The sequence below is a fragment of the Ovis canadensis genome, chromosome 14 (assembly GCF_042477335.2).
Source record: "Ovis canadensis isolate MfBH-ARS-UI-01 breed Bighorn chromosome 14, ARS-UI_OviCan_v2, whole genome shotgun sequence".
Taxonomy (NCBI): Eukaryota; Metazoa; Chordata; class Mammalia; order Artiodactyla; family Bovidae; genus Ovis; species Ovis canadensis.
In genome coordinates, this window is record NC_091258.1 from 49,307,118 (window position 1) to 49,331,561 (window position 24,444).

Sequence of the window (24,444 nt, forward strand, 5' to 3'; positions counted from 1 at the left end):
TCCATCACATGCTTGAACACAGTTATAAGAGTTGCTTGAGAATCTTTGTCTGCTCAGTCTGACACCTGGGTCATCTTGGATCAGTCTCTACTTGATTGTCTTTCTCTTGAGGTGGATCACGTTTTCATGTTTCTTCATCTGGTCTAGGACTTTTGGATTGTATCATTGACATCATGAAGGATATTCTGTTGAAACTCTAGATTCTGTTGCAGTCCTCTGGAGAAGATTGATCTTCTTTGGCTTGGTTTTGTTTTAAAGTAGGCATTTTTTGTGTGTGTATGTGATGCCATATGACGTGGGATTGTAGTTCCCTGACTCGGAATCAGACTTGGGCCTACGGCAGTGAAAGTGCTGAGCCCTAACCACTGGATCACCAGGGAGTTCCCTAAAGTAGGCAGTTCATTTGGCTGATTCATACTCTGAGCTCTGTCTCTTCTGCAATGGGCAGCAGCTCTTTTCAGTTCTTTCCATTTTAGCTGAGGTATGTAAAGTGCTTCCCATAGATGCTTAGTGCAAAGATTAGCCACAGATTTAAGCAGTTTGTATTAGATGGTTGGATGGCATCACTAACTCGATGGACATGAGTTTGAGCAAGCTCCAGCAGTTGGTGATGGATAGGGAAGCCTGGCGTGCTGCAGTCCATGGGGTTGCAAAGAGTTGTTTGACACGACTGAGCGACTGAGCTGAACTGACTGAATGCAGAACTGGGAGCTCTTCCTCTCTGGTTCTATACTTTCTGAAATTTCTTATTTTCCACCTGCTGTAGTTGCCCTGAATTCTGTGCTTTGGTTCTCAAGTCAGTAAGATGAAATTCTTCTCGTGTTTTTGGTATGCAAAGACCTGATGCCAGACTGAAAAGCAGGAGGCTTCTTCAGTGCTGTTTTTTTCCTCCTGGGTGCCTTCTCTAGTTTTTGTTCCCTTTCATCACCTTCAGGCATCTTCAGATATTTGCTTTTTACTCTTTGTTCAGAGTTGATAGTTATCTGTGAGAGGCTTGGTCTTATAGGAGTTCTGAGGAGATCATTATTATCACTCTTCATTCATTCTTTTACTCAATCAACTACAGATACTCGTTTGGGGCTTACTTTATGTCAGCTGTGCAAAGCACCCACCAAACAAGAGAGATGTAGTACCCACTGTCATTAAGTTTAAATTCTAATAGAGAAGAAAGAAAGTAAATACCAATAAAATAATTACTGATTATGATAAGTACTATAGAGGAAAGAAATTGGGTGTTATCACAGAGTTAAGAGTGTGGGGGATGGCTTTTAGAGTGGTCAAGGAAGGCCACCTCTGAGGAGATAATATTTAGATTGCGATTCCGGATATCTGTGTCTCAGCATTTCTGCTTTTAGGTGTATATATGTCAGGAATGTGTGTGCGTGCTTCTACCAAGAGAAATCTATTTTATTATTTATTTACTTTTAATTTTTGACCATACAGTGTGGCATGTGGGAATCTTAGGTTGTTCCCTGGCTAGGGATTGAACCCGTGCTCCAATATTGGAAACCACTAGACTGCCAGGGAATTCTCAAGAGAAATCTGTTTTAAATATTAAGAGGATCTGATGTGTGAAAAGTAAATTTTTGGGAGAGTGAAAGTAGGGAAGCCAGGCAAGAGGGTTCTGATGTACTTCAGTTTAAAGGTGTCAATGGCTTCGACAAAGGTTGTAGTCGTGAGATGGATAAAAATGAATAAATTTGAGAATGATTTAGTAAGCAGAACAGGAAAGACTTGGTGATGGGTTGGATAAAAGAAAAAGGTGGAGATGTTACCAGTTGGTAACCAGGTTAGATTGTACTTAGGAGTGTAAGGTACCTGTGAGAGTCAGTAATTTGTTAAATTTGAAAAGCCTAAGAAATATCCAAGTGGAGATTTCATTCAGCAGTTGGAAATATGTCTCTGAAACTTAGAGTCATGGGCTCTAAGTAGTCGTGGGCCAGACATGTAAGTTTGGAAGCTGTTAGCTTATAGCTCCGGAGAAGGTGATGGCACCCCACTACAGTACTCTTGTCTGGAAAATCCCATGGGTGGAGGAGCCTGGTGGGCGTGGGGTCGCTAAGAGTTGGACACGATTGAGTGACTTTCACTTTCACTTTTCACTTTCATGCATTGGAGAAGGAAATGGCAACGCACTCCAGTGTTCTTGCCTGGAGGATCCCAGGGACGAGGGAGCCTGGTGGGCTGCCGTTGATGGGGTTGCACAGGGTCGGACACGACTGAAGCGACTTAGCAGCAGCAGCAGCAGCAGCTTTTAGCTCATTTTTAGACCTAGGCCTGAATAAGACTGTCAAGGAAGATAATCCAGAGTTCAGGACAAGCCTTGGAGCACTTTGATATCTAGTAGAGGAAAAGAGCCAGTAGAGGAGACGTTTCGAGATGGCCACTGAGGTAGGAGGAAAAAAACCAGGACAGGGTGCTTGCTGCCCCAGAACCTAAGAGAGGAGCGTTTCAAGGAGGGAGTCAGCAAGGATGTCCTTCGCCAGCAGAGGGCAGTAAAGACCACTTGGGGAGAGTTCAGGAAAAATTGAGACTAGATACTAGGGAGTGTGTGTGATTGAATTAATTTCTTTGCATCCCATGTCCATATTCTGTGATCTGCCTCACTGGTTGTCATTTTATGATGGAAAGGACTTTGTTTTCTTCAGTGCCTTTTCCCTGGGATCTAGAACAGCTTGAATAAGCCTTCTGTGGTAAATGTTTACCTTTTTAGATTTCTGTTCTCGCTATAGTTTCAGCCCAGTAAGTTGATTAAGATCTGGCCTCTTGGTTCTGGGGCAGCAAGCACCCTGTCCCCTCAGAATGTGTGGGGAATGGAAACAAACTCCATGAAGTATTAGGTTGGCCAAAAAGTTCTCTCAGGTCTTTCCATAGGATGCTATCAAAAACCCAAATGAATTTTTTGGCTAACCCAATATAATGTGTTATGTACATAATTCTAACTACATGCAAAGTGCTGTGGTAAGGCAGGAAATGTGGTCTTGAATTCTGCCCTGGCTGGGGAGGCCCAGTTGGGGGCCCTCTTTTTAGAAGTAATGACATCTGAGTCAGGCTTCAGAATATGAACTGGAGTGGGCAAGGCATTCCTCATGGAGGGAAGCACAATTTGTTTTCCATGTATGTAATTTGATTGATTTTTCTTCAGAAGGATCAGGCTCAAATTCACTGCAGATCACGAAACATGATATCCTGTTGGCTACTTTAAAATCTAACCTGTCTGCTTTGGAGGACAAGTTTCTGAAAGATCCTCACTGGAAGATACTGAAACTCCTACGGGATGAAATTGCTCATGAGGCAGAATGGCCGCAAGACTCTGTGGATGTCACCTGGCGTTTTACCTCCCAGACCTTACTGCTGCTGCTGTGCTTGAAGGAAACCATGCTCCGCCTGGCAGCTGATTTCAATCCAGGTAAACCCAACCCAAAGACTCCAGAAACTGCTCCTGCCCTGAGCCCAGATACGCTTAGCGTCTCCCAGCAAAAGACTGTCCAGTCGGTTTTGCAGTTTGTAGTGACCTTGGGTGTCTGCCCCTATCTCACGCCCGGCGTTGGAGTCCCTCTGAGATTCAGGACTGAGTTTGGGGCCGTTGTTCAGGACGTGGTGTGTCTCAGTACTGCTCCCAGCGCAACCCGGAGGCTGTACACAAGCTGCAGGGCCCTCCTCAGTGTTGCTCAGCATGCGTCTCTGGGAAGCCTGGTTTTCTGCCGCCATTTGGGGGATATCGCAGCAGGTCTGTGCCAGCTGGGGTTCTGCCCAAGCAAGAGGTCATCGCTGAGTCCTGAGGAAGAGGTAAGCATCCATGGGGAGAGAAAGAGAGTGTGTGAGAATCTGTGTGTCCTTGTATGTGGTTGCTATAAGAGATCATCTGAGTTCTTTGGAAAAGTGCTGATGGAACGACCTAGAATTTTTATTAAATGCCTAAGTATCTCTGGTGGATAGACGAATCTTTTTAGGGGGTTGGATCTTTCATTTATTAAATACAAATCCTTTCACTCCTGGAGAGTCCATTTCACCTGTTCCCTTCTTTCCATTTTTTGAAACAGCTGTTGCAAGCTATTTCTTTGAATCTCTGTTTCTTTCCAACTTTGTAAAATGTGTTTATTAATGCCTGCCTTGAGAAAAAAAACAATACCCACCTTGGAAGGTGGCTGTGAGGAATAAGGATGATGTGTGTAAGTTACCTGGCCCAATACCCAGCAGTGCTCACCAAAAAGTTACTACTACTAATATTAATATTAAACTGTTTACGCCTCCTTCATTAAGTTCTTGGGAAGATTAAGTGAGATGAAGTATACAAGCACTGGGTTCCCTCCACAATCCAGTCAGTTGTTGGTTGTTAGGTGTTGAGGGTACAGGCAAGTGTTTTGTTGCCAGTCAGTAAGGATTTGAGCGTCTGGACGATAAAGTGATGTGAAGGATACAGAAGCGTTAGATGTGGCCCTTTTCTCCAACAGCTCACACAGTCACTGGGGAGACAAGACTCACAAGTGCACCATAACAGGGACCACTGCTTCCCCATGAGAGCACTGCCAGCCTTAGCACAGGAACCCAAACAGAAGACGCTGTTAAGGTACAAATGTCACCAGGGTCACATGCAGTGTAACTCCTTTGCTCCTGCATCCAGATTTTATCATGTCCACTCAGCTCATCTTTCTGTCAGCCTTTCTGTGTCACCTTCCAACTTGTTCCTTTTCTGTTTGTTCCCCCTGTGCTCACAAAAGAAAATAAAACAGAAAACATTTAAAAGCCATCGTCACCTGAGTAGTCACTGAAATTATGGTCTCCTCCAGTGCCCTTATGTTTTGCGGAGCAGAGCTCTCTGCTCCTTACAACAGGGTGTGCGTCTTGACAGCTCCATCAGTGCCTGCTACCTGCACTTCCTTGAGATGAGGGGTCTGGAGCAGGTCTTATGACTGTTGTTTGAGCTAAGCAGTACCCAGAGGTCTCAGGCAGAAGAGAGAAAAGAAAAGGGAAACACAGAAAGGACCAAGTGATGGGGTGGAAGGAGAAGGGGAGACATGGTGGGTGGACCGTATGAAGCTGGACAAGTTCCGCAACAGCTCCTGCTCTGATCAGCATCTGCATCACAATTTACTAAATCATATCGAGCAGGATTCTGAGTCTTGACTGTGAAGCTTCCAAAGGGGTCAGTCTGTTGTGGCTTGGAGCAGGGACCCGATTAAACAGCACCCTCTTTGCTGCCCAGATTCTGAATGAATGAAAGGACAGTTAACAGAGTAAGAGATGACAAATCAGAATGTCACCTTTATTACTCATCAAGGCAGAGCTGGAAGGTCTATAGAGAGAGACCCATGGGTCTCCTAACAGTGCATTCCACAACGAAATGCACTTCTCACCCAGTTTTAAAGGGTGCTAGAAAACTGCAGCTCCTTCTGCCCCAGTGCAGAGGACATGCCCCTGAAAAATCTGTGGCACAGAAGAGCAGAACAGACTGTGCACTCATGCCCAAGGGACTGAAGAGGAGCGAGCTGTGTGTGCCAGAACTCAGCAATCAGATGAGTGGATGCAGTCTCCTGCCCAGAAGTGGGTGAGGGAATGGAGAGGGGGCCAGGAGTGTGTCCTTATTATAGCTTCCTCTGAATGGAAGGAAACCAAGAGGCAAAAGAATTAAAAAGGGTAACCAGCAAGGACCTACTGTATAGCACATGGAACTCTTCTCAATGTTATATGGCAACCTGAGTGGGAGGGGAGTTTGAGAGAGAACCGATGCGTGTATATAAATGGCTGAGTCCCTTTGCTGTCCACCTGACATTATCACTGCGTTGTTAATTGACTATACCCCAGTGCAAAATAAAAAGTTAAAAAAAAAAAGAGGCAACAGAAGTTGGCCTCCTGCTCCCCTCACAAGCATCTTTGTTCACTGTTGCACAGCATTATCTTCTCTTGCTTGCCTGGTTTGTATCTCACAGAAGCCAAGGACGTGTTTCTTTTAGGTGTTAACTGAAGAAGAAAGAGCCCTATCGAGGAAGGCGCTAAGAGACATCTTGGATCAAGTGTATCAGCCATTAGCAGTCCGAGAATTACTTATCCTCCAGGGAGGACCGCCCCAGGTATGTACACCTGGGGGATTCTTGTGGGTGAAACTTTAATGATAGAGTGTAGCGTATTGTCTTCTTCCCTGGTAGCTTAGCCAGAATTTGCCTGCGATGCAGGAGGCCCAAGTTTGATCCCTGGGTGGGGAATATCCCCTGAAGAAGGAAATGGCAACCCACCCCAGTATTCTTGCCTGGGAAATGCCATGGACAGAGGAGCCTGGCTGGCTACAGTCTGTGGGGTTGCAAAGAGTTGGACACGACTGAGTGACTAAGCAACTGTCTTCTCCTGGAAATTAGTCTAAATGAATCCTGTTTCATCTTTTAGATTGTTAAATGGTATTTGCCTGGGATAATTTTAAGGAATTTTTCTTTTAATGAAAAATGGACACTTTTCCCAATAATATTGTGATAATTTTTTAGGGCTTATGACAAAAATATATTTTATTCATTCTCAAACTGGGTCTTTTTTTTTAAAACTAAAATTTGGCTGTGTTTTGATAGTATTCTTCTGGCAAAAGTAGAATGGAGTATTCTTATTCTTTGAATGGAGTATTTGAAGTCAAGGAATTAAAACTAGAGTAAAAATGTAATAGTATATATTCTGCTCAGCATAATATAGTTTCTTTTTTCCTTAAAAGTAATTATTTATCTGAAATTATTCAATTTGGTGATGTAGCTGGAATTATCTATTTTCTTTTAGTACCTAAATTTTAGTTACGAGTTTAGATGAGTAAAGCATGAAGGTCCAAAGGATGGGACTTCCCTGGTGGTCTAGGGATTAAAACCCTGTGCTCTGAATGCAGAGGGTCTGGATTCAATCCCTGGGCAGGGAACTAGATCCCACATGCTGCAACTAAGGCCTGGTTCAGCCAAATAAATAAATATGTATTTTTTTTTTTTAAAAGCATGAAGGGTCAAAACAGTTAACTGTAGGACCAGCTGAAGCTGACTACAAAGACATCTCCTTGCCGAAGTCATTTTCATCTCATCCCTCGAATATTACTAGAGCCTCATATTGGGACCCTGTTGCTCATGCCCTGCTTCTCTGAGTGAGTCCACAGTTTGCCAGATGAAATAAAATACATTATAAGGACATGGTGGAAAGCAGAGGCCCAGGAGTTAGGCACACTGGAATTCAACCCCAGTGTGCAGTTGTTTGAATTAGTAAGCCTTTCCATCCCTCACTTTCCTTACCCATAAAATGGGGATGACAACGGCACCTTCCTGATGAAGTCCCTTTTGAGATTGTGTGTGGGGTACTTAACACAGTGCATGGCACATCAACCCCCACAGATTTCTTTAATTATTAATGATTGGAAAAGAGAGAACAGGCTAGTGTGGGGTTAAATGTTTCCTTCACTGAGTTTTATGCTCACACATAAAACACAGTTAAACACAATGAATGACCACACTCTAATTTGCACTCCAGCCCAAAATAAGGGACAGCAAGACTGTTTTGTTGATGGTGGTGCCGCAGAACTCTCAAAAAGGAGTTCTTGAGGAAATCTAACTCTTCCTAAAGCTGCTATGTCAAAAGGAATCAGAGTAGCTACGACCTCAGAGGCCAGGAGTGCCCTCTCACCGCTGGGGACTCTCCTCTTAGTGGTGAGTCTTCTTTGGAAGCTGCATTTGATTGGAAGGACTGCATTCAGATTGGTTACATGGATCTTGTGTCCCCCAAGTCTATATTTTATTCACAAACATATTTGTATATTTCTGGGTTTGAAATTTCACTTGATATTTTTTGAAGAAGTTTCATTGTATTTTTACTTCCTTAAAAGTAAGGCTGAAGAAGATTTTATAAATGTTTACAAAGATTTTTTTTTTCTTTATAAAGATTTTTTTTTTTTGCCATGATGGCTTTGCAGGATCTAAGTTCTCCAACCTGGGATTGAACCCAGGCCATGGCAGCAAAAGTCGAAGGAATCCTAGTTGAGGGAATCCTAACAACTGGGCCACCAGGGAACTCTCCCCTCTCCTTTTTTTTAAAAGAAAAAATTTTGCCCTTTTGAAGTCTGTATAGCGTACTGTTAATTATCAGTCTGACTCAGTATATTTGTATATTTTTAATTTCTGTAAATCCTATCTGAAAAACAACAAAAAAAATCCTATCCATTACACTGACATTCACTCACACATTTCCCTTCGTTTTTCAGTCCTGCTCAGAAGGGAAGATGCAAGTGAGGTGTCGGGCCCCAGCATGGCTCCGGCGTCTGTGTGGGCAGCTCCTCTCTGAAAGGTTGATGAGACCCAGCGGTGTTCAGGCAGTAGTCCGGGGCATTTTGGAAGGAGCAGGTGGTAAGAAATAGACGTTTGTTACTTCGGCATCCACTTTTCTTTATTGGTCTCTAGAGTTTGAATGTAAAACCTGGTGGAGACTAGACTTTGTTTGTGCCTTTGTGGGGCGTGAAAAGTTAAACTTCAGTGAACTCCTTTTCCCCAAAAAACTCATTTTTTTGCTATTTTCCCCCAAAATAGTTGTAATACACTGCTCATGTTGCATAATATTGTCAACTGTTTCAAGTAAGTTATAATATCAGAGGAAAACATTGTACAGAAAATTTAAGTAAATGCTATAGAAACCAAGAAATTCTCTGTGAAAGATCCAGAGGTCTTAAGAGTACTTCACCTCAGGACTTAAAATACAAAAGCATTCTCCTCAAGCTTGAGATACCCAAGAGATAAAAGCTTTGGAATGAAATTTTAGATTCGTTTCCAGTTATACTCTCTTAGTCCTCATTAAGAGAAGAAATGTTCATTATCATACTAAGTATGGTAGTAGTTTTTAATTTATATTTTTTGACTTTTAAACAAAATTATATATGCACATAGTTTAAAGAATCAATAGGTCTGTAATGCTTTTAGAGAAAATTAGCAGTTCTTAGCGGCTTTCTACTCCATTTCCCATCCCCAGAAGCAACCACTTGGAACATTTTGAGCAGGTGTCTTCTGATATTTTTTCTAACCATAATCCTTATATTAAAAAATATTTCACTGGAATGGATGTGCCTGGTAATTTTTGAATGGATAGCGGGCATTTTAATTTAACACTGCTGGATGCTCTGTTTTGTTGTGTTCCTTCGTTGAGCTTTGTGCTAGGATGCAGTTAATTTTCTTGGTATCAGTTTGAGTCCTTCGTTCTTTTTCTTTTTTTGAGTCCTTCAGTTCTGGCTCTTAAACCTTGTTACTGTGGGTGGATAACAGCCTTTAACTTAAGGTAATTTGGCACCAATACTAAGGTGATTGATACCTTTCTGGGATTTTACTTGATTCTGTATGTATTAAGAGGCTTTCCATGGTCACTAGTAGGAACACTAATTATTCCAAGCCCTGCATGAACTCTGGGGATTGTGCTCCCTCCTCCTTTCTGGTGTTTCTTGCCTTGGGTTTCTCTCTCTCTGTCGCTCTCCCTCTCTCTCAACACACACATACACCACACTCTGCAGAAGACTTGAGAGAGGATTCCTCTGCTGGCCTCTGGACTTCCCTCTCTGCTGTTTCACCCTGAAAGCTCTAGCTGTGTTGACGTCCCTGAAGTCTGAACAGTGTTTCTTCTTTAATTCAGCAGTGCAGCAGGCTTCACTGGATTCTCCTTTACCTGTGGTGTGGCCTCAAAACTCTCTAGGGACCTGCCTTGGCGGTCCGGTGGTTAAGACTCCATGCTACATGTCTTGTAGTATGGACCAAAAAAAAAAATCCTCTCTCGAGGCAGTAGGCTAGGGTGTTCATGGGGCTTGCCTTGTTTGCTTCCCTTCTCTTAGGGACCAGTGTCTTGGGCTGCTTTTGTCTGATACCTATTACTCCCTAACTCTAGTTTAAGGCAGTTTGAATGACATGATGCATATAAAGAGACAGAATAATAGAAATATTAATCATTTAAAACATGTCAGTAATAAGCACAAAGAAGAAACTAGCGTTCAGATAATATGCATACTCTAATTACAATGGTTAAGTGTTATTTTTTCCTCTGAACTTGCCGGAGACCAACATCAAAATGAAAGTACGAGGAGGTAGTTTATCTTTCAGAAGAAATTAGTGACTTTCAATAGGGAAAAAAATAGTTTCTCCTCTAATTTAAGGACCTTATGTCATGAGGTGCTATGAATTTTTGACATCTGTATCCATTGCTGACAGCTGGGGCGGCTGGAGGGAGTGATGCTGAGGCCACAGCTGCGGACTGGAAGAAGTGTGACTTGATTGCAAAGATTTTAGCCTCTTGTCCTCAGCAGTCTCTTTCACCAGAGGATTATTATAGAGATATCTGCCCCCAGGTAAATCATGTTTCTTTTGTCTGTTTGAGGATTATCTGCTTATTTATAGAAAGAGGACTTTTAATGTTCACCTAATATTGAGTTAGGGGCCTTCCCAGTGGCTCAGCGGTAAAGAATATGCCTGCAGTGCTGGAGATGCGGGTTTGATCCCTGGGTGGGGAAGACGCCCTTGGAGAAGGAAATGGCAACCCAGTCTAGTATTCTTGCCTGGAAAATCCTGTCTGTCCATGGTGTTGCAGAGTCGGATACGACTTAGTGACTAAACAACAACAACAGTATTGAGTTAATATAATGTTTATTATTCAGTGAAGGACTTTCTTAATAACATTAAAAAACCATGGGAGAGACTGAACTGTTAGGCTTCCCTGATGGCTCAGTTGGTAAAGAATCCACCTGCACTGCAGGAGACCCCGGTTCAATTCCTGGGTTGGGAAGATCCCCTGGAGAAGGGATAGGCTACCCATTCCAGTAATCTTGGGCTTCCCCTCTGGCTCAGCTGGTAAAGAATTTGCCTGCAGTGTGGGAGACCTGGGTTTAATCCCTGGGTTGGGACAATCCCCTGGAGAAGGGAAAGGCTACCCACTCCAGTATCCTGGCCTAGAGAATTCCATGGACTGTATCAGTGGGGTTGCAAACAGTCAGACACGACTGAATGACTTTCACTTTCATCATTAGTAACTGACTAGCTTGCCCTCAAAACTGGAACATGGAACTATAGTTTTGTCATATTTATTATCTTTTCTGTGTTTTTAATTACTTTTTAAAAAATATGTAGTAAATAAAAAAGGTAAATTAGCATGGTATACAATTTTAAAAAGCACAAAAGAGTAAGCGGAAAAATAAGTCTCTCTCCTGTCTCTGTACCAATTTCTTTATTTTGCAGAGACAATCTGTGAATAATATGTATACAATTATATATGTATGTATTTGTTTTTATATTCTAATTTTTACCCAAATGATAATGTGCTGCCCACACTATTTTTCAGTTTTGCTTTTTTCACTTAACAGTATACCTTGGAGATCATTTCATGTTAAGCTGTCTCATTCTTTTTCTTGGGTGCATAGTATGTCATCATATTATGTACCATGATTTATTTAACCAGCTTCCTATTAATGGACATTTAAATTGTTTCCATTGTTTTGCTGTTACAATGCTCCAGTTAATAGGGAAAATTTTTAGAATTGAAATGATTGGCTTAAAAAGTATATGTATTTAAATTTTTGATTGATATTATATATGTATTTGTTTTCCCACACCTTTGCCTACACAGTGTGTTACAAAACTTTTCTTTGTTAATCTGATAGGTGGAAATGTGGAAGGAGTGTTCTTAGTTACCTCGCCACATGCTTTTAGATGTAAGGTATGCCTTTTGGAGAACAGTGTAAAGAAAGTCATCCAGCTGTTACGCTGGTCTTCAGGTTCTCATGGGGAAGCATGCATGGGAACAAATATCATGATGTAAAATCTTACACTGGAAGATACTAAGTAGAAAGTATCTTACAGGATAAAGTTATTTTTGCAATGATGGGTAAACGTTTTCTAAAACTAGTAGCTATAATGTTGGCACTTAAGGAAATGAGACAATCAAGTCATAGGTTTTAGTCTTGCTGAGCCTGTTTCTGGCAGCATCACAGGTCACATACAGTTTTGGGACAGCGGATTCTCCTGTCTACAAAACGTTTGAGTCATTTTTAAGCCAGGAACAGAATGCACTTTTCTGTTGGATACTTAGACTCAAACATGAGAGATCAGTGGTTTGTTTGTTTGGTTTTTGTCTTTTAATGTTTATTTTTTGAGAATAAAGTAGACCCTTGGTCAGATCTGACAGGCTCTTCAGATTCTGAATATATTTATATGCCTTTACCCCGTAATTGCTATTTATCATAGCAAAATTTAGGGGGAAAGCTGAATATCTGGAAATAATATTTTTGAGGAATTTATAACAATATGAGGAGGTTTCAGCAATACACAAAATTGAGTATTAAATATGGTCTCAGATGAAAAGAGGAAAGAATTATACAGGGAACATATTGGAAAAAATACACCAAAAGTGTTCATAGTAATTTGGAATTTTTTTTCTTAAAAATTATTCTCCAAATTTTCTACAAATTACACATATTTTATAAATCTGATAAAATTGTTTAATAAAAACATAGCTCCTTCAGTTCTCATACCCTTTGGTGCCGGGTAGTTAAATTAGTTAAAAAAACAAACAGTTCTGTTGGATCAGTGTTACTGCAGTGAATTTATTTCTTGGTGTAAAGAAATTAATGTGAACTGTGTTCTTTTCTTAGTTGTTGTAGTGCTTCTTACAAAGACTCTGGTATTTACCTTATGGAATTTTTCTTTTAGATTTTGGATTTATTTCACTTTCAAGATAAATTGGCAGCACGGCAGTTTCAGAGAGTTGCCACCACAACCTTTTTAACTATGTCAAGAGAACAGCCACAACTGGCAGCCAAGTACTTACTTCAGCCCATGTTAGCTCCTCTTCATCGATGTTTAAATACAGCAGGTAAACAAGGAAGTCTGGTGGTTTGGGGTCCCTCTAAAGGACCTTCTTCTGTGTTTTGGATTTAAATGACTTAAGTTAAAAAAAAAATGACTTAAGTCTATGTAGTTAAGTGTCTTTAGTTTTGTTTTTTTCTCCTCAACTTTTTATTTTGAAAAATCCACTTCATGGAAGTTCTAAGAATACATTGTCTCATCCCTATATACTTCACATAATTAACATTTTGGCATGTTCGCTTTCTCTTTCTCTGTTCCTACACATATACATATTTTTCTTCCTGAAGCATTTGAGAGTTAGTTGCAGATATCCTCAAATATATAGACTTAATTCAGATTTCTTACTTGTCCGAAGAATTTCCTTTATATCTGTTTTTTAAAAATTACATTGCATTTACTTGTTACATTAATTCTTTAATGTAGAATAGATCCCTGATGGTCTTTCACTCTGACACTTTTGAAGCCCAGGTTATAGACAGTTCTGCAGTTTATATTTGTCTAATTGTTTCCTCGTGATTAGATCCAGGTTAAACATTTTGGCAGGAATACCGTATACGATTTTATTTTTCAGTCCATCAGATTATGGACACATGTCATCAGTTTATTCCATTAGTGAAGTTAAATGTGATTAGTTGATTAAGGTGGTAGCAACCAGATTTCTCCACTGTAAAAATACCTTCCTCCCTTTTTAATTAATAATGATCTGTGGGATGGTCGACATATGAGACAGTGTGAATATCCTGTCTCTAAACAGTTCTTCATACTGTGGTTTGGTATCCCCTGATAATTTTTGCCAGTAAAATGGTGACATTCTTTTTTTTTTTTTCTTTAAATTGTTTTTATTTTGTTAGTTGATATTCTTCTGTAAGGAAGATCTTTTGTTTTCTCCTTGCCTTATCTCTTTGAAAACAGATTCAGTGGATGTCTGAATATTCCTATATTCATTTAGATGCTCAGATTTTCCCAGATTTGGCCAGAGAGTTTAAGTGTATTTGTTTTTTGTTTTTAATTGGAAGACAATTACTTTACAGTGCTGTGTTGGTTTCTACCCTACAACAACAAAAATCAGTCATAACTGTATATATACCTCCCCTCCCTCTTGAGCCTCCCTCCCTTGTGTTTTAATGTCTTTTAACCACTTCCCTTTGTATATTTTCATGCTTTATTGAGGTTAGTACTAGGATACAGAGTATCATTTCAGCATTTTTAGTGAGTTTTTTAAAAAAACAAAACCTTTCCATAATAGTCTTTTCTGAGGTTAAAAATAAAGAGAAAAATTGATGTGTGGTTAAGCCCAGTTTAGTTCTGTGTAGACTTTTTATAGAAGTCATTTATAGTATAAATGTTTCTGAATCTGTGTAGAGGGGTTTAAGTTCAGTTCAGTTGCTCAGTCGTGTCCGACTCTTTGCCACCCCATGGACTGCAGCACGCCAGGCCTCCCTGTCCATCACCAACTCCTGGTGTTTCCTCAAACTCATGTCCATTGAGTCGGTGATGCCATCCAAACATCTCATCCTCTGTCGTCCCCTTCTCCTCCCACCTTCAATCTTTCCTAGCACAGGGTCTTTTCAAATGAGTCAGTTCTTTTGCATCAGATGGCCAAAGTATTGGAGTTTCAGCTCCAGCATGAGTCCTTCCAGTAAATATTCAGTGGGTGAGAATAAAGAAAGCCTAATTCTTGTGCTTGTAAAGCTTCACCAAATTGAGCTTTGGTGAAGTGGAACTTGTGATTATTCAAACATGATAAACATGATATTTGAATAAATAATTAAAATTCCTTTATGTATTTAATAGAAATCTAGTCTGGGATTAGTGTATTCCTCAAAAAATGACTCAAAAAATGAAGTATTATTTCTATTGGCACTCGTCATCAAGGCCTAGGACTTCATTTGTATGTAATTTCATGTGAGACCATACTTCATTCCTAATCTATTTATCTTCTTGCCTGTGACTGACCAGGTATTTCCTTTACTCTGGAGCAGTTGTTCTCAGTGTGTGGTCCCAAGACCAGAAGCATCAGCATCACCTGGGAATTGATAAGAAATACAACTTTTTGGGCTCCGCCTGAGATCTACAAAGTTAGAAACTCTAATGTTGCGCCCAGCACTGCTTTGACTGGCCCACTAGGGAATTCAAGTGTGTGTTCCAGTTTGAGCCCTGGGCTAGAGCACCAGGGCTTCCCAGGTAGTGCAGTGGCAAAGAATCTGCCTGGAGTGCGGGAGACTGGGGTTTAGTCCCTGGGTTGGAAAGATCCCCTGGGGAAGGGAATGGCGACCCACTCCAGTATTCTGGCCTGGAGAATTCCATGGACAGAGGAGCCTGCCAGGCTATAGTCTACGGGGTCGCAAGAGTCATACAGGACTGAGTGACTGACGCTACTGCTAGAGCACTATGCTTGGGAGGCCTAGATTCAGTCCAGTTGTGGGCCAGTTATCTTTGTCCTGGACGTTATTCATTCATTCAAAGAATATTTATTGGGCATCTCTTTACCACGCATTCTTACACGTTAGGTTACATCTGTAATGCCAGCTACATGTTTTGCATATAACATCTGTTGATAACAAAAAGGACTGAGTGAGAATATGACTGTTATTATACGTAAACCCCATCATTGCCGCTAGAAAAACAATCTAACGTATACGCTTTCTTATTTGGTTTTTCATATTGCAGCATATTTTTTAGGGATATATAGCAAGTATGATGAATTACCATATTTTATCAATTTCAAGATGCACTTTTTTCTCACATTAAAAAAACTTTATTTTGGAAATCTCTTTCACATTGTAGTAACTCTAATATCTAGATGCATCTCACTATCATTGTTGGCCAGGTAGCAACTGTGGTATTGTGTATGTCTGCAAGTGAGTGTTAAAACTTGTAGAATGGATGTCGGTGACTTTGAAGAAAATTGTGATGACAGTAATAAAACCAAGGGCTCTTGAGGATATCACATCACTGCACTCTGTGGGTCAGAAGTCAATATATTATGGCACAACACAGATACCAAAAATGTTTCAGAAGAGTTGGACACTAATTAATGTGAAGTTTTAATTCTTTATCCTGTTTATTCCAACTATTTAGCTTTTATCAGGAATGATAGGGACTTCCCCTGGTGGTCCAGTGGCTAGGGCTCCATGCCTCCATTGTAGGGGGCATCAATCCTGTAGGTTCAATCCCTGGTCAGGGAACTAAGATCCTACATGCCATGCAGAATAGCAAAGAAAAAAATGATATATAACAAAACTGTAAAATAAATCTAAGTTCGATTAATAATTTTTTTAAAAAAGCTCTGTTTTAAAAGTTCAGCTTTTAAATTTTTATATTTAAAATTTTTTTAATTAAAATTTTTAAATTAAAAAAATTTTACATTTTATAGGGAAATTTTCAAATACATGTACAGAGAATAGTAAAATAAACATCTGTGTACCAAGTAACCCAGATACAGCTATTAATTCTGCCATTTTCATTTAATTTAATTTCCAACTTCCCATTCATTAATTTAGAATTAGAATTCTAAGTGATAATGTTTCATAGGTTACTTGTAAGTGCTTTTTTTTCTTATTGATATATAAAATAACAATGCATGTTTGTAATCAGTGAAACATTCTGTGAAATATTGTATTTGAATGGTGCTGTATTGTAACCATGTTGATTTTCTAATTTCAGCTGTTACTTCCCAAACTTTCTAATAAAGCATTTTTCCTTAGGCTCATTGAGATGCTGAGCATGAATAATTTTGTTTTTTGTCCTTTAGAGATTCCAGAGAGTGATATGGTGCCAGGGACCATTTTGGTGACAGAACAACAACTTAGTAGATGTATTGAGGATATATATAAGGTTGGTAATTTAAGTCACTATTATTTTTAGTTAATCTTTGTACTTAGTCTTTTAAAATAATTTTGTCTTTTAAACTGATTCTTCAAGATTGGAATTACTAATTTAAATTCCAAACCATCAAAATCTTTTTACTTTGAAAATTGGAAACTATAAGCTGTTAATTTAATCATTTACTTTGAATCTTAAGCAGTTCAGATTCTCTTACGTGCATATGCCACTGATGAAAGCATATCCTTAGAAGAAATTGACAAAGACATTTGCAATACTGTAGGCTTCCTAAACATGTATGATAATATTGAATCTACTTTATAATTTTTGATAGAATCACCATCATGAAGAAATATGTTTGAGTAAATGAGTTATGGAAATGACTTCCTAAATATACAGTAAAGGTGAAAAAATACTTATATAAATTATATGTTCTCTATGATTATAATCTTAAATATATATATTTTTAACAAAAATGAAATCCATTACTGTTAGGCCCAGATGGCATTGGGGTAAATACTCTTCTTTAAAGTTTATTTCAATGCATTTATAATGATATCATACTATTAAAAACATTTACAAGAGTAAGGAGCTTTCAGAATTATATTTCATGTAAAAAGGTAAAGCTGCATTGGGAATATCATTTGGCAGTTCGTTAAAAAGTTAAATGTGGAGTTATCATCAGTTCAGTTCAGTTGCTCAGTCATGTCCGACTCTGCAATCCCGTGTATCGCAGCACGCCAGGCCTCCTTGTCCATCTCCAGGTCCCGGAGTTTACCCAAACTCATGTCCATTGAGTTGGTGATGCCATCCAGCCATCTCATCCTCTGTTGTCCCCTTCTCCTCCTGCCCCCAATCCCTCCCAGCATCAGGATCTTTTCCAATGAGTCAACTCTTTGCATGAGGTGGCCAAAGTATTGGAGTTTCAGCTTCAACATCTGTCCTTCCAATTAACACACAGGACTGATCTCCTTTAGAATGGACTTGCTGGATCTCCTTGCAGTCCAGGGAACTCTCAAGAGTCTTTTCCAGCACCACAGTTCAAAAGCATCAATTCTTCGGCACTCAGCTTTCTTCACAGTCCAACTCTCACATCCATACATGACCACAGGAAAAACCATAGCCTTGACTAGACGGACCTTTGTTGGCAAAGTAATGTCTCTGCTTTTTAATATGCTTCTAGGTTGGTCATAACTTTCCTTCCAAGGAGTAAGCATCTTTTAATTTCATGGCTGCAATCACCATCTGTAGTGATTTTGGAGCCCAAAAAAGTAAAGTCAGCTACTGTTTCCATTGTTTCCCCATTTATTTGCCATGAAGTGATGGGACCAGATGCCATGAATAATGGTGCTCTGGATGTTCATGTATAAGTTATTGTGTGTTTATACGTTTTTATTTCTCATCCCTGGAAGTGGAATTGCTGTATCGTATGGTAATCCTGTGTTTTAATCATTTGAGGTACTGTCAGATCATTTTCCAAAGTGTCTGTACCATTTTACCTTGCTCCCAGCAGTGTATAAGGGTATAAAGTTAATATTAGGTCATGTTCTTTCAGATAAGGCAGATGTGGACTTCTCTGGTGGTCCAGTGGTTAAAACTCTGCACTTCCAATGTAGGGGGCTCAGGTTCAATCCCTGGTCGGGGAGCTATGATCCCAAATGCCACGTGGCATGGCCGAAAAAAAACCAAAGAGAAGGCATTTGCTTTTGGTTTGGTTAGGTTTACGCTTTATGTATGATACTAATAAACTGGTGGATATAAATGCATACTGCTTAAAAATTCAAAATTCATTCTCTGTAACAGTCACTTTTTCCTAAAGTTTAATGTTCACTAACCTTTTATTAAATTTTGCTGTTGAAAAAAATTGAGTATAACCTTCATAACATTGACCTGGCACACAAGTACAGAATTAAATTGTTCATGGATAAAATAAGACATGATGATTTAGTGGCTATAATACTGTTTGTTTTTATTTAATGCCTCATTTAGAGACTTATGAAAAGGAAGTTCTTATATCCTGTTCTTCCTGTTAGTAGGCAAGTACTTTTCAGATAACATGAAGATAAGAAATTATGCAGAACAGTCTAGAAAGCAAAAGTTCTGAATTAGAGAATAAGGCCCAAATAACTTTTAGAAAGATTGTCTTCAGTCATATTCCAGCTAAGAAATACTATGATGAAAAATAGTAAAATAGTCAGGTGTGGAATGTTAGAAAGACTTAAAAGTGCTGGTAGGGATAGGACTAATTTTGACTAAACTTTGGTACAAACTCCTCGTAGTGTTCAGTGAAAGTCAATAAATTGCTTTTAGAAGAAAAAGCAAGACAGCTTCTTTCTGGCAAGTGAATTAGCCTCTAAAAATCAAAGAGATGGAGAAATAGTGAGTCCTGTCCATTTCTCCTATTCTTGCCCGCCGTGAGGGGGGAAAATCCCCTCATAATGAACAGCTGAGTGAAGTAAAAACTTCCTGAAGAGACAGGCAAAACATTAGTTTTGTGGACACTTGATTATGCATAAGGACTGGGACCGTCTTGAAAGCAGGAAGGGGTACAGAAGGGTAATTATTCCCTCTACAAGGATTTGGCAGCTCAGCTGCAGAGGGAAAACAGAGGAAATGTGTATGTTGGAGGAAAATGGTAAACATGGTGTAAAATTGAGCAACAAAGAGTATGTTGTCTTTATTAACTTTCTGCTAATACTAAATTATAGAGTACAGCTCAAAGGCAGGAAATAAGGAAAACATCTGGGGTGGTTGAATTGATCCAGCAACTCACTCGGAAACAAGAGAGGGTACAAGAGGGTGTTTTAATTTTAGAGAGGCATTTGGGAACGTTTCCAGCTCTGGTGTTTGCTCTTTCTTTTTGTGTCTTTTTAACAGACTAATTGAGATGGCACTCACATACCACACAATTTACCCATTTACATGCTTGATTCAGTTTTTTTGGTATATTCACAGTGTTGTGCAGCCATTACCACAATCTAAGTTTACAATATTTTTATGCCTCTAAAGAAATCTATTAGCTGCTATCTCCCATTCTCCTTGCTTTGCCCCTAACCCTAGGTGATCACCTATCTACTTTCTATTTCTATAGATTTGCCTATTCTGGATATTTTATGTAAATGAAATTATATAATATGTGGTCTTTTGTAGTTGACTCTTCAGTGTTCGATGGTTTTTTAAAAAAATATTTATTTGGCTTTGATTTATGTTTCCCTCATGGCTAATGAGGCATACATACTTCCCTGGTGGCTCAATGATAATCTGCCTGCAGTGTAGGAGACACAAGTTCAGTCCCTGGGTTGGAAAGATCCCCTGGAGAAAGAAATGGCTTCCCATTCCAGTATTCTTGCCTGGGAGATCCCGTAGACAGAGGAGCCTGGAAGGTTATAGTCCATGGGGTCACAAAAAGAGTCAGACTCGACTTAGCAACTAAATAACAACGTGGCTAATGATGTTGAACAGCCTGTCTGTCTTACTGGCCATTTGCATGTCTTCCTTGGAGAAATTTCTATTAAGAGCCTTTGCCTGTTTTTATATTGGGTTATTATCTTTTTGTTATTGGTGGATTGTGGAGTGGGACTCACTCTCACCAGCAGCTTTTTCTGAAGAAATCCTCCTCATAAGTCACTTCTTGGTATCCGCACCTTTGATCTTTCCTTCCCTCTTTCCGAATGAGGAGTTTTTATGGTCTTGATCGCATCAAAGTCGGTGTCTTACTTTGGAGTTTTAAGTGCATTTTATCTTGTTGCTTTACTTGACATTTCCAATTTAACATCCCATGTCACCTGTGTTACGACAGATGTCCAACTGGCTGCCCTCTTAGTCTTGCTCAAAGTCCCTTAGTCCTCAGAGCCAGTTTCATCTCTGCTTTATACGCAGTCCTGATCAGACTGGTTATCTTTTAAAGACCACAGCAGAATTAGAAGTAACAGAAGTTAGACTGACTAAGGCACAGTGACAAGAGCATAGAAGATCAAGAAAGGAGACATAAAAATATACCCCCAAAGAGTATATTATCAGTTGAAAAACAAAGTATTTTGTGTTCTGTGCACTTTGTTTAAGAAGGCAAAGGTTACACACAATTCATCTTAGGTATAATTCCTTCCAGAATTGTTAGAATATAAATACGTTTTGGTATTTAGAGGAATCAGCTACCAGCTCTCTGAATGAAAATTTTATGGCAGGAGCAGTGACAAGGGAAGGCCTTCTTATGCTTGCATCCTTCACATGCGGCGCGGGCTGGGGCCGGGTGATCCTTGTGGGCCCGGTGGAATGTTCTTAGCAGAACAGGTAGTATATGTACAGGCGCTGGTCGAGTGAAGTGAACACTTGGCGTAGCCACTGTACTTAGTCTGCGTAAGTAACTGTCATCACTGCTATGTGTGTGCTTTATTTCTGGTAAAATTACGCTGAAAAAGGTATATGCCTCTCAAATAGCTTTTAGTTCAGTGGCATTCCTTTCTGTCTTCTGCCTCTGAGTGTCTGGAGCCTGATCTCTAGAATGTTTATATTCTTTTGTCCTCCCTAGTATGAAAGGGATTCATGTATTTTTCTTTACCTACAGAGGTGAAGAGAGGCCCAGATGGCATGGAGATTGGTTCTGGGTAGGACAGGATAGAAGAATTCCAGTTCTGGGAACTCCCTGGCATTCCAGTGGTTAAAACTCTTCACTCCCAATGCAGGGGGCCTGGTTTGATACCTGATAGGGAAACTAAGATCTCACATGCTGTGTGGCCCAGCCAAAAAAAGGATTCCAGTTCTTTCTGATTAGCACATTTCTTGCTTTTAAGAGAACTGGCCAGCATCCAATACTGGAGGTGGAGGGATGTTGCCTGTCTGTATTCCTCACTGTGCTTGCCCAAGACTCCCTAATGGCAGAATAAGTTTTAGGATTGGAAAGGCTAGAAACGACCTAGTTTATTTTCTACATTCTTATTTCCATTTTATCTCTCTGTTTCCAGGTTTAGGAAATCATGACTTTAATTATCCAAGTCTTTGTCCCACCCCACCCCTGCATCTAATCTTAATGAATTTCTAATGAAAGATTGACCAGTTTATTCCGCCTTCTGAATTTTTAATGATTCGTGTGGAGTACATTAGAATATTGAAATCTTAGAGCTGGAAGGAATTTTAGAAATTATTTAGTGTAATCCTTTTTTTTTCTGAATAGATTTTATGTTGTAGAGCAGTTTTAGGTTCACAGAAAGATTGAGTGAAAAGTATAGAGTTCCCATGTATCCCCTGCCCCTACATGTGCAAAGCTGCCCCCACTGTCAACATCCTACACCGGATGGTGTATTTGTCATGGTGGATGAACTGACATTGACATGTCAATATCACCCTAAGTCCATAGTTTACATTAAGGTTCACCTTTGATGTGGTACATTCTTTGGGTTTTGACAAATTAATCCCTCCTTTTACAGTAAAGGTAACAAAATCCAAAAGATTGTGAAGTGACTTGTCCCAAACCATATGAGTGAGTGGCAGAGCTGGTCCCAGGACCAATGTTTCCTTCTCTCTTTCTCTCTTACTCTTTCTTTGTTTAGAAAGATAATATTTGCACAAGGTACGAATTTAATAAGTGCCAAAGGCTCTGCAGTGAGACATTAGTCTCCTTTCACCTGTGGACGCTCCCTAAAGGCAGTCATTCTTTCTGGATGTTTCCATCTCCTGTTGAACTGTAACCTTGAATAACATGCAGAGAACTGGAAAAAAAAAAAATCCTTCAAGGATGTGGGAGATTCAAACAGTAAATTTTTTAAATGCTGCAGTTCAGATTCTGTGGTATAATGTAGTGAAAAGCACTTGGCTTTTTGAGTCAAATGGACTTAAGATTGGAATTTGACTCCAGGGTTGACTATCTAGGTGATGTTAGGTCACTTAAATTTGACACTTGAGTTGCCTACTGGGTGAATAAAGTAACTTTTGGTAGGCTCATATTCTATAATAGGTGCTCAAAAAATATCAGTTCCTTTTTGGTTCAGGGAAACTCTGTTTTTAAAAGACTGTTTTATGCATTATGCTCTGAAAGCATGAACAGTGCAAAGTACTATATTAAGTAACTTGCTTGGTTCTTCTGCTTCTTACAAGTCTTAATTAAACTCAGTAAGTGCATTAGAAATTCTGGAACACTACTAATCAAAAGGATTACTGGGATATTTTAGAAGCCAGCATTTGACTAGCTTAATCTTTAACAGGGGTAAAATCAAGTTCCAACCTGTACTGAATTTCAGTGTTAGGATTTAGGCAGCTTGAGTCTGAATAGCCTCATCATATTTGTATTTCCATACACGTACATCTCTGCAGAAGATAAGGCCATAAATTAAGAAAGCTGTTCCATTTACAGTAGCAGCAACAATAATAAAATATTTAGGACTAAATTTAACATTTGCACGTGGCTGTAAATTTTACAAAATATTTTAACATGAATTATCTTAATCAGTGCTTATGCTAAAAGCTTTAATGCCTACATTATACATGAGGAAACTGGGACCTGGAGAGGTTTAAATGTGTTCACCCACTGTATAGATTTGAGCAACCATATAGGTAGCTGAAACAAAGTTCACACGCGTGTTTCCTTTTTTTTCCCAATTAAAGTTTTTACTGAATTTGTTACAATATTGCTTCTGTTTTATGTTTTTTTGGGGGTGTGTGTGGCCATAAGACATGTAGGATCTTAGTTCTCCAACCAGGGATTGAACTCACACCCCCTGCATTGGAAGCTCAGAGTCTAAACCGGTGGACTACTAGATGCTCTTTCAGTGCTTCCCGGCGCTTTTGCAGCTACTCTGGAGGGGTGTCTAAAGGATGTATGTTTAACAATATGATGGAAGTCTATGAAATGAGCACATGAGGGCTGCTTTCTGTTTTGTTTTGCTTTGAAACAGAAACACATGTTTATTCTTAATACTTTTGACTGTTTTGTTTCCTCCTAGTTTTTCCTTTCTTTCTAAATTCAGATTTCCAGTCTTCCCCGAGAAATTCAGCCCTCCAGACATGAAGCTAGATGCTGAACAAGTCAATAGAATAAAATCAAACTTCCTATTCAATCTGCTCTTTCTTCCGTGGCTGAAGTTCTGTGATTCTGTTTAGTTAATTTGCATTGACTGATAATTTCTAGATGCTGCAGCTTTTGTTTAAAGAAAAAATGAAAATAGAGAGGGCACTGTAACTTCCCCACAAAAATACAACTTTTGAGAAAGTAAACAGCATCCAGTATACTTTGTTCACTCTTTGATTCAGTCAATCAGATGCCAAAAAATTTACCAAGTACCTACTGAATGCCACTCTGCTCGGTTTACAAGTAGGGAAATGATTAAGAATCAGCTGCTACCTTCAAGGAGCTCCCAATCAAGCAAAGAAAGAGTTACAGTAGAGTGTGATTTATAGTTAAGAGCGCCCAGAAACATGCCTCTCTTACTTGTCAGAGCAGCAGTCCTCTAGATTTAGATGAAGGATTGTGAGGCTTAACCACAGACGCCTCTTCCCAGGGCTGGATCTGTAATAGTAGGCCAAGATGCATTCCTAAATGGATGTGGAAATCCCTAAAAAGGAACGAGGAAATCCCGAGGCTGCCAGTGGGGTCATTGGTACCCATCTGTCTCCTTGTCTAATCTTTTCTGAGCTGTTTTGGTTTTACTAGATACATACTGGTCTCTTATTTTGCCCCTGTGTCTTGTCCTATGCATTTATACTGAAAAAGTCTAAAGTTGTTATAGAAATTCCACTTGTCTTCAAAGCACCATTTCACTTATTCTCAGAGAGGCTTTTTCATACCAAAGAA

At 39.6% G+C, this 24,444-nt stretch overlaps 1 protein-coding gene across 2 annotated transcripts in view; it reads left to right on the forward strand.

Annotated features, from left to right (window-relative positions):
- The window catches only part of TANGO6 (transport and golgi organization 6 homolog), a 180,541-nt gene that overhangs the window by 10,023 nt on the left and 146,074 nt on the right, over nucleotides 1–24,444 (forward strand). Inside the window, exons 2-7 of one of the 2 annotated variants that reach the window (XM_069550149.1) lie at nucleotides 3,146–3,789; nucleotides 5,955–6,071; nucleotides 8,213–8,354; nucleotides 10,191–10,327; nucleotides 12,681–12,843; nucleotides 16,591–16,673. In XM_069550149.1, the coding sequence (XP_069406250.1) occupies nucleotides 3,146–3,789; nucleotides 5,955–6,071; nucleotides 8,213–8,354; nucleotides 10,191–10,327; nucleotides 12,681–12,843; nucleotides 16,591–16,673 (1,286 nt within the window). The remainder of the gene's footprint in view (nucleotides 1–3,145; nucleotides 3,790–5,954; nucleotides 6,072–8,212; nucleotides 8,355–10,190; nucleotides 10,328–12,680; nucleotides 12,844–16,590; nucleotides 16,674–24,444) is intronic. The other variant, XM_069550150.1, reaches the window with a different exon arrangement.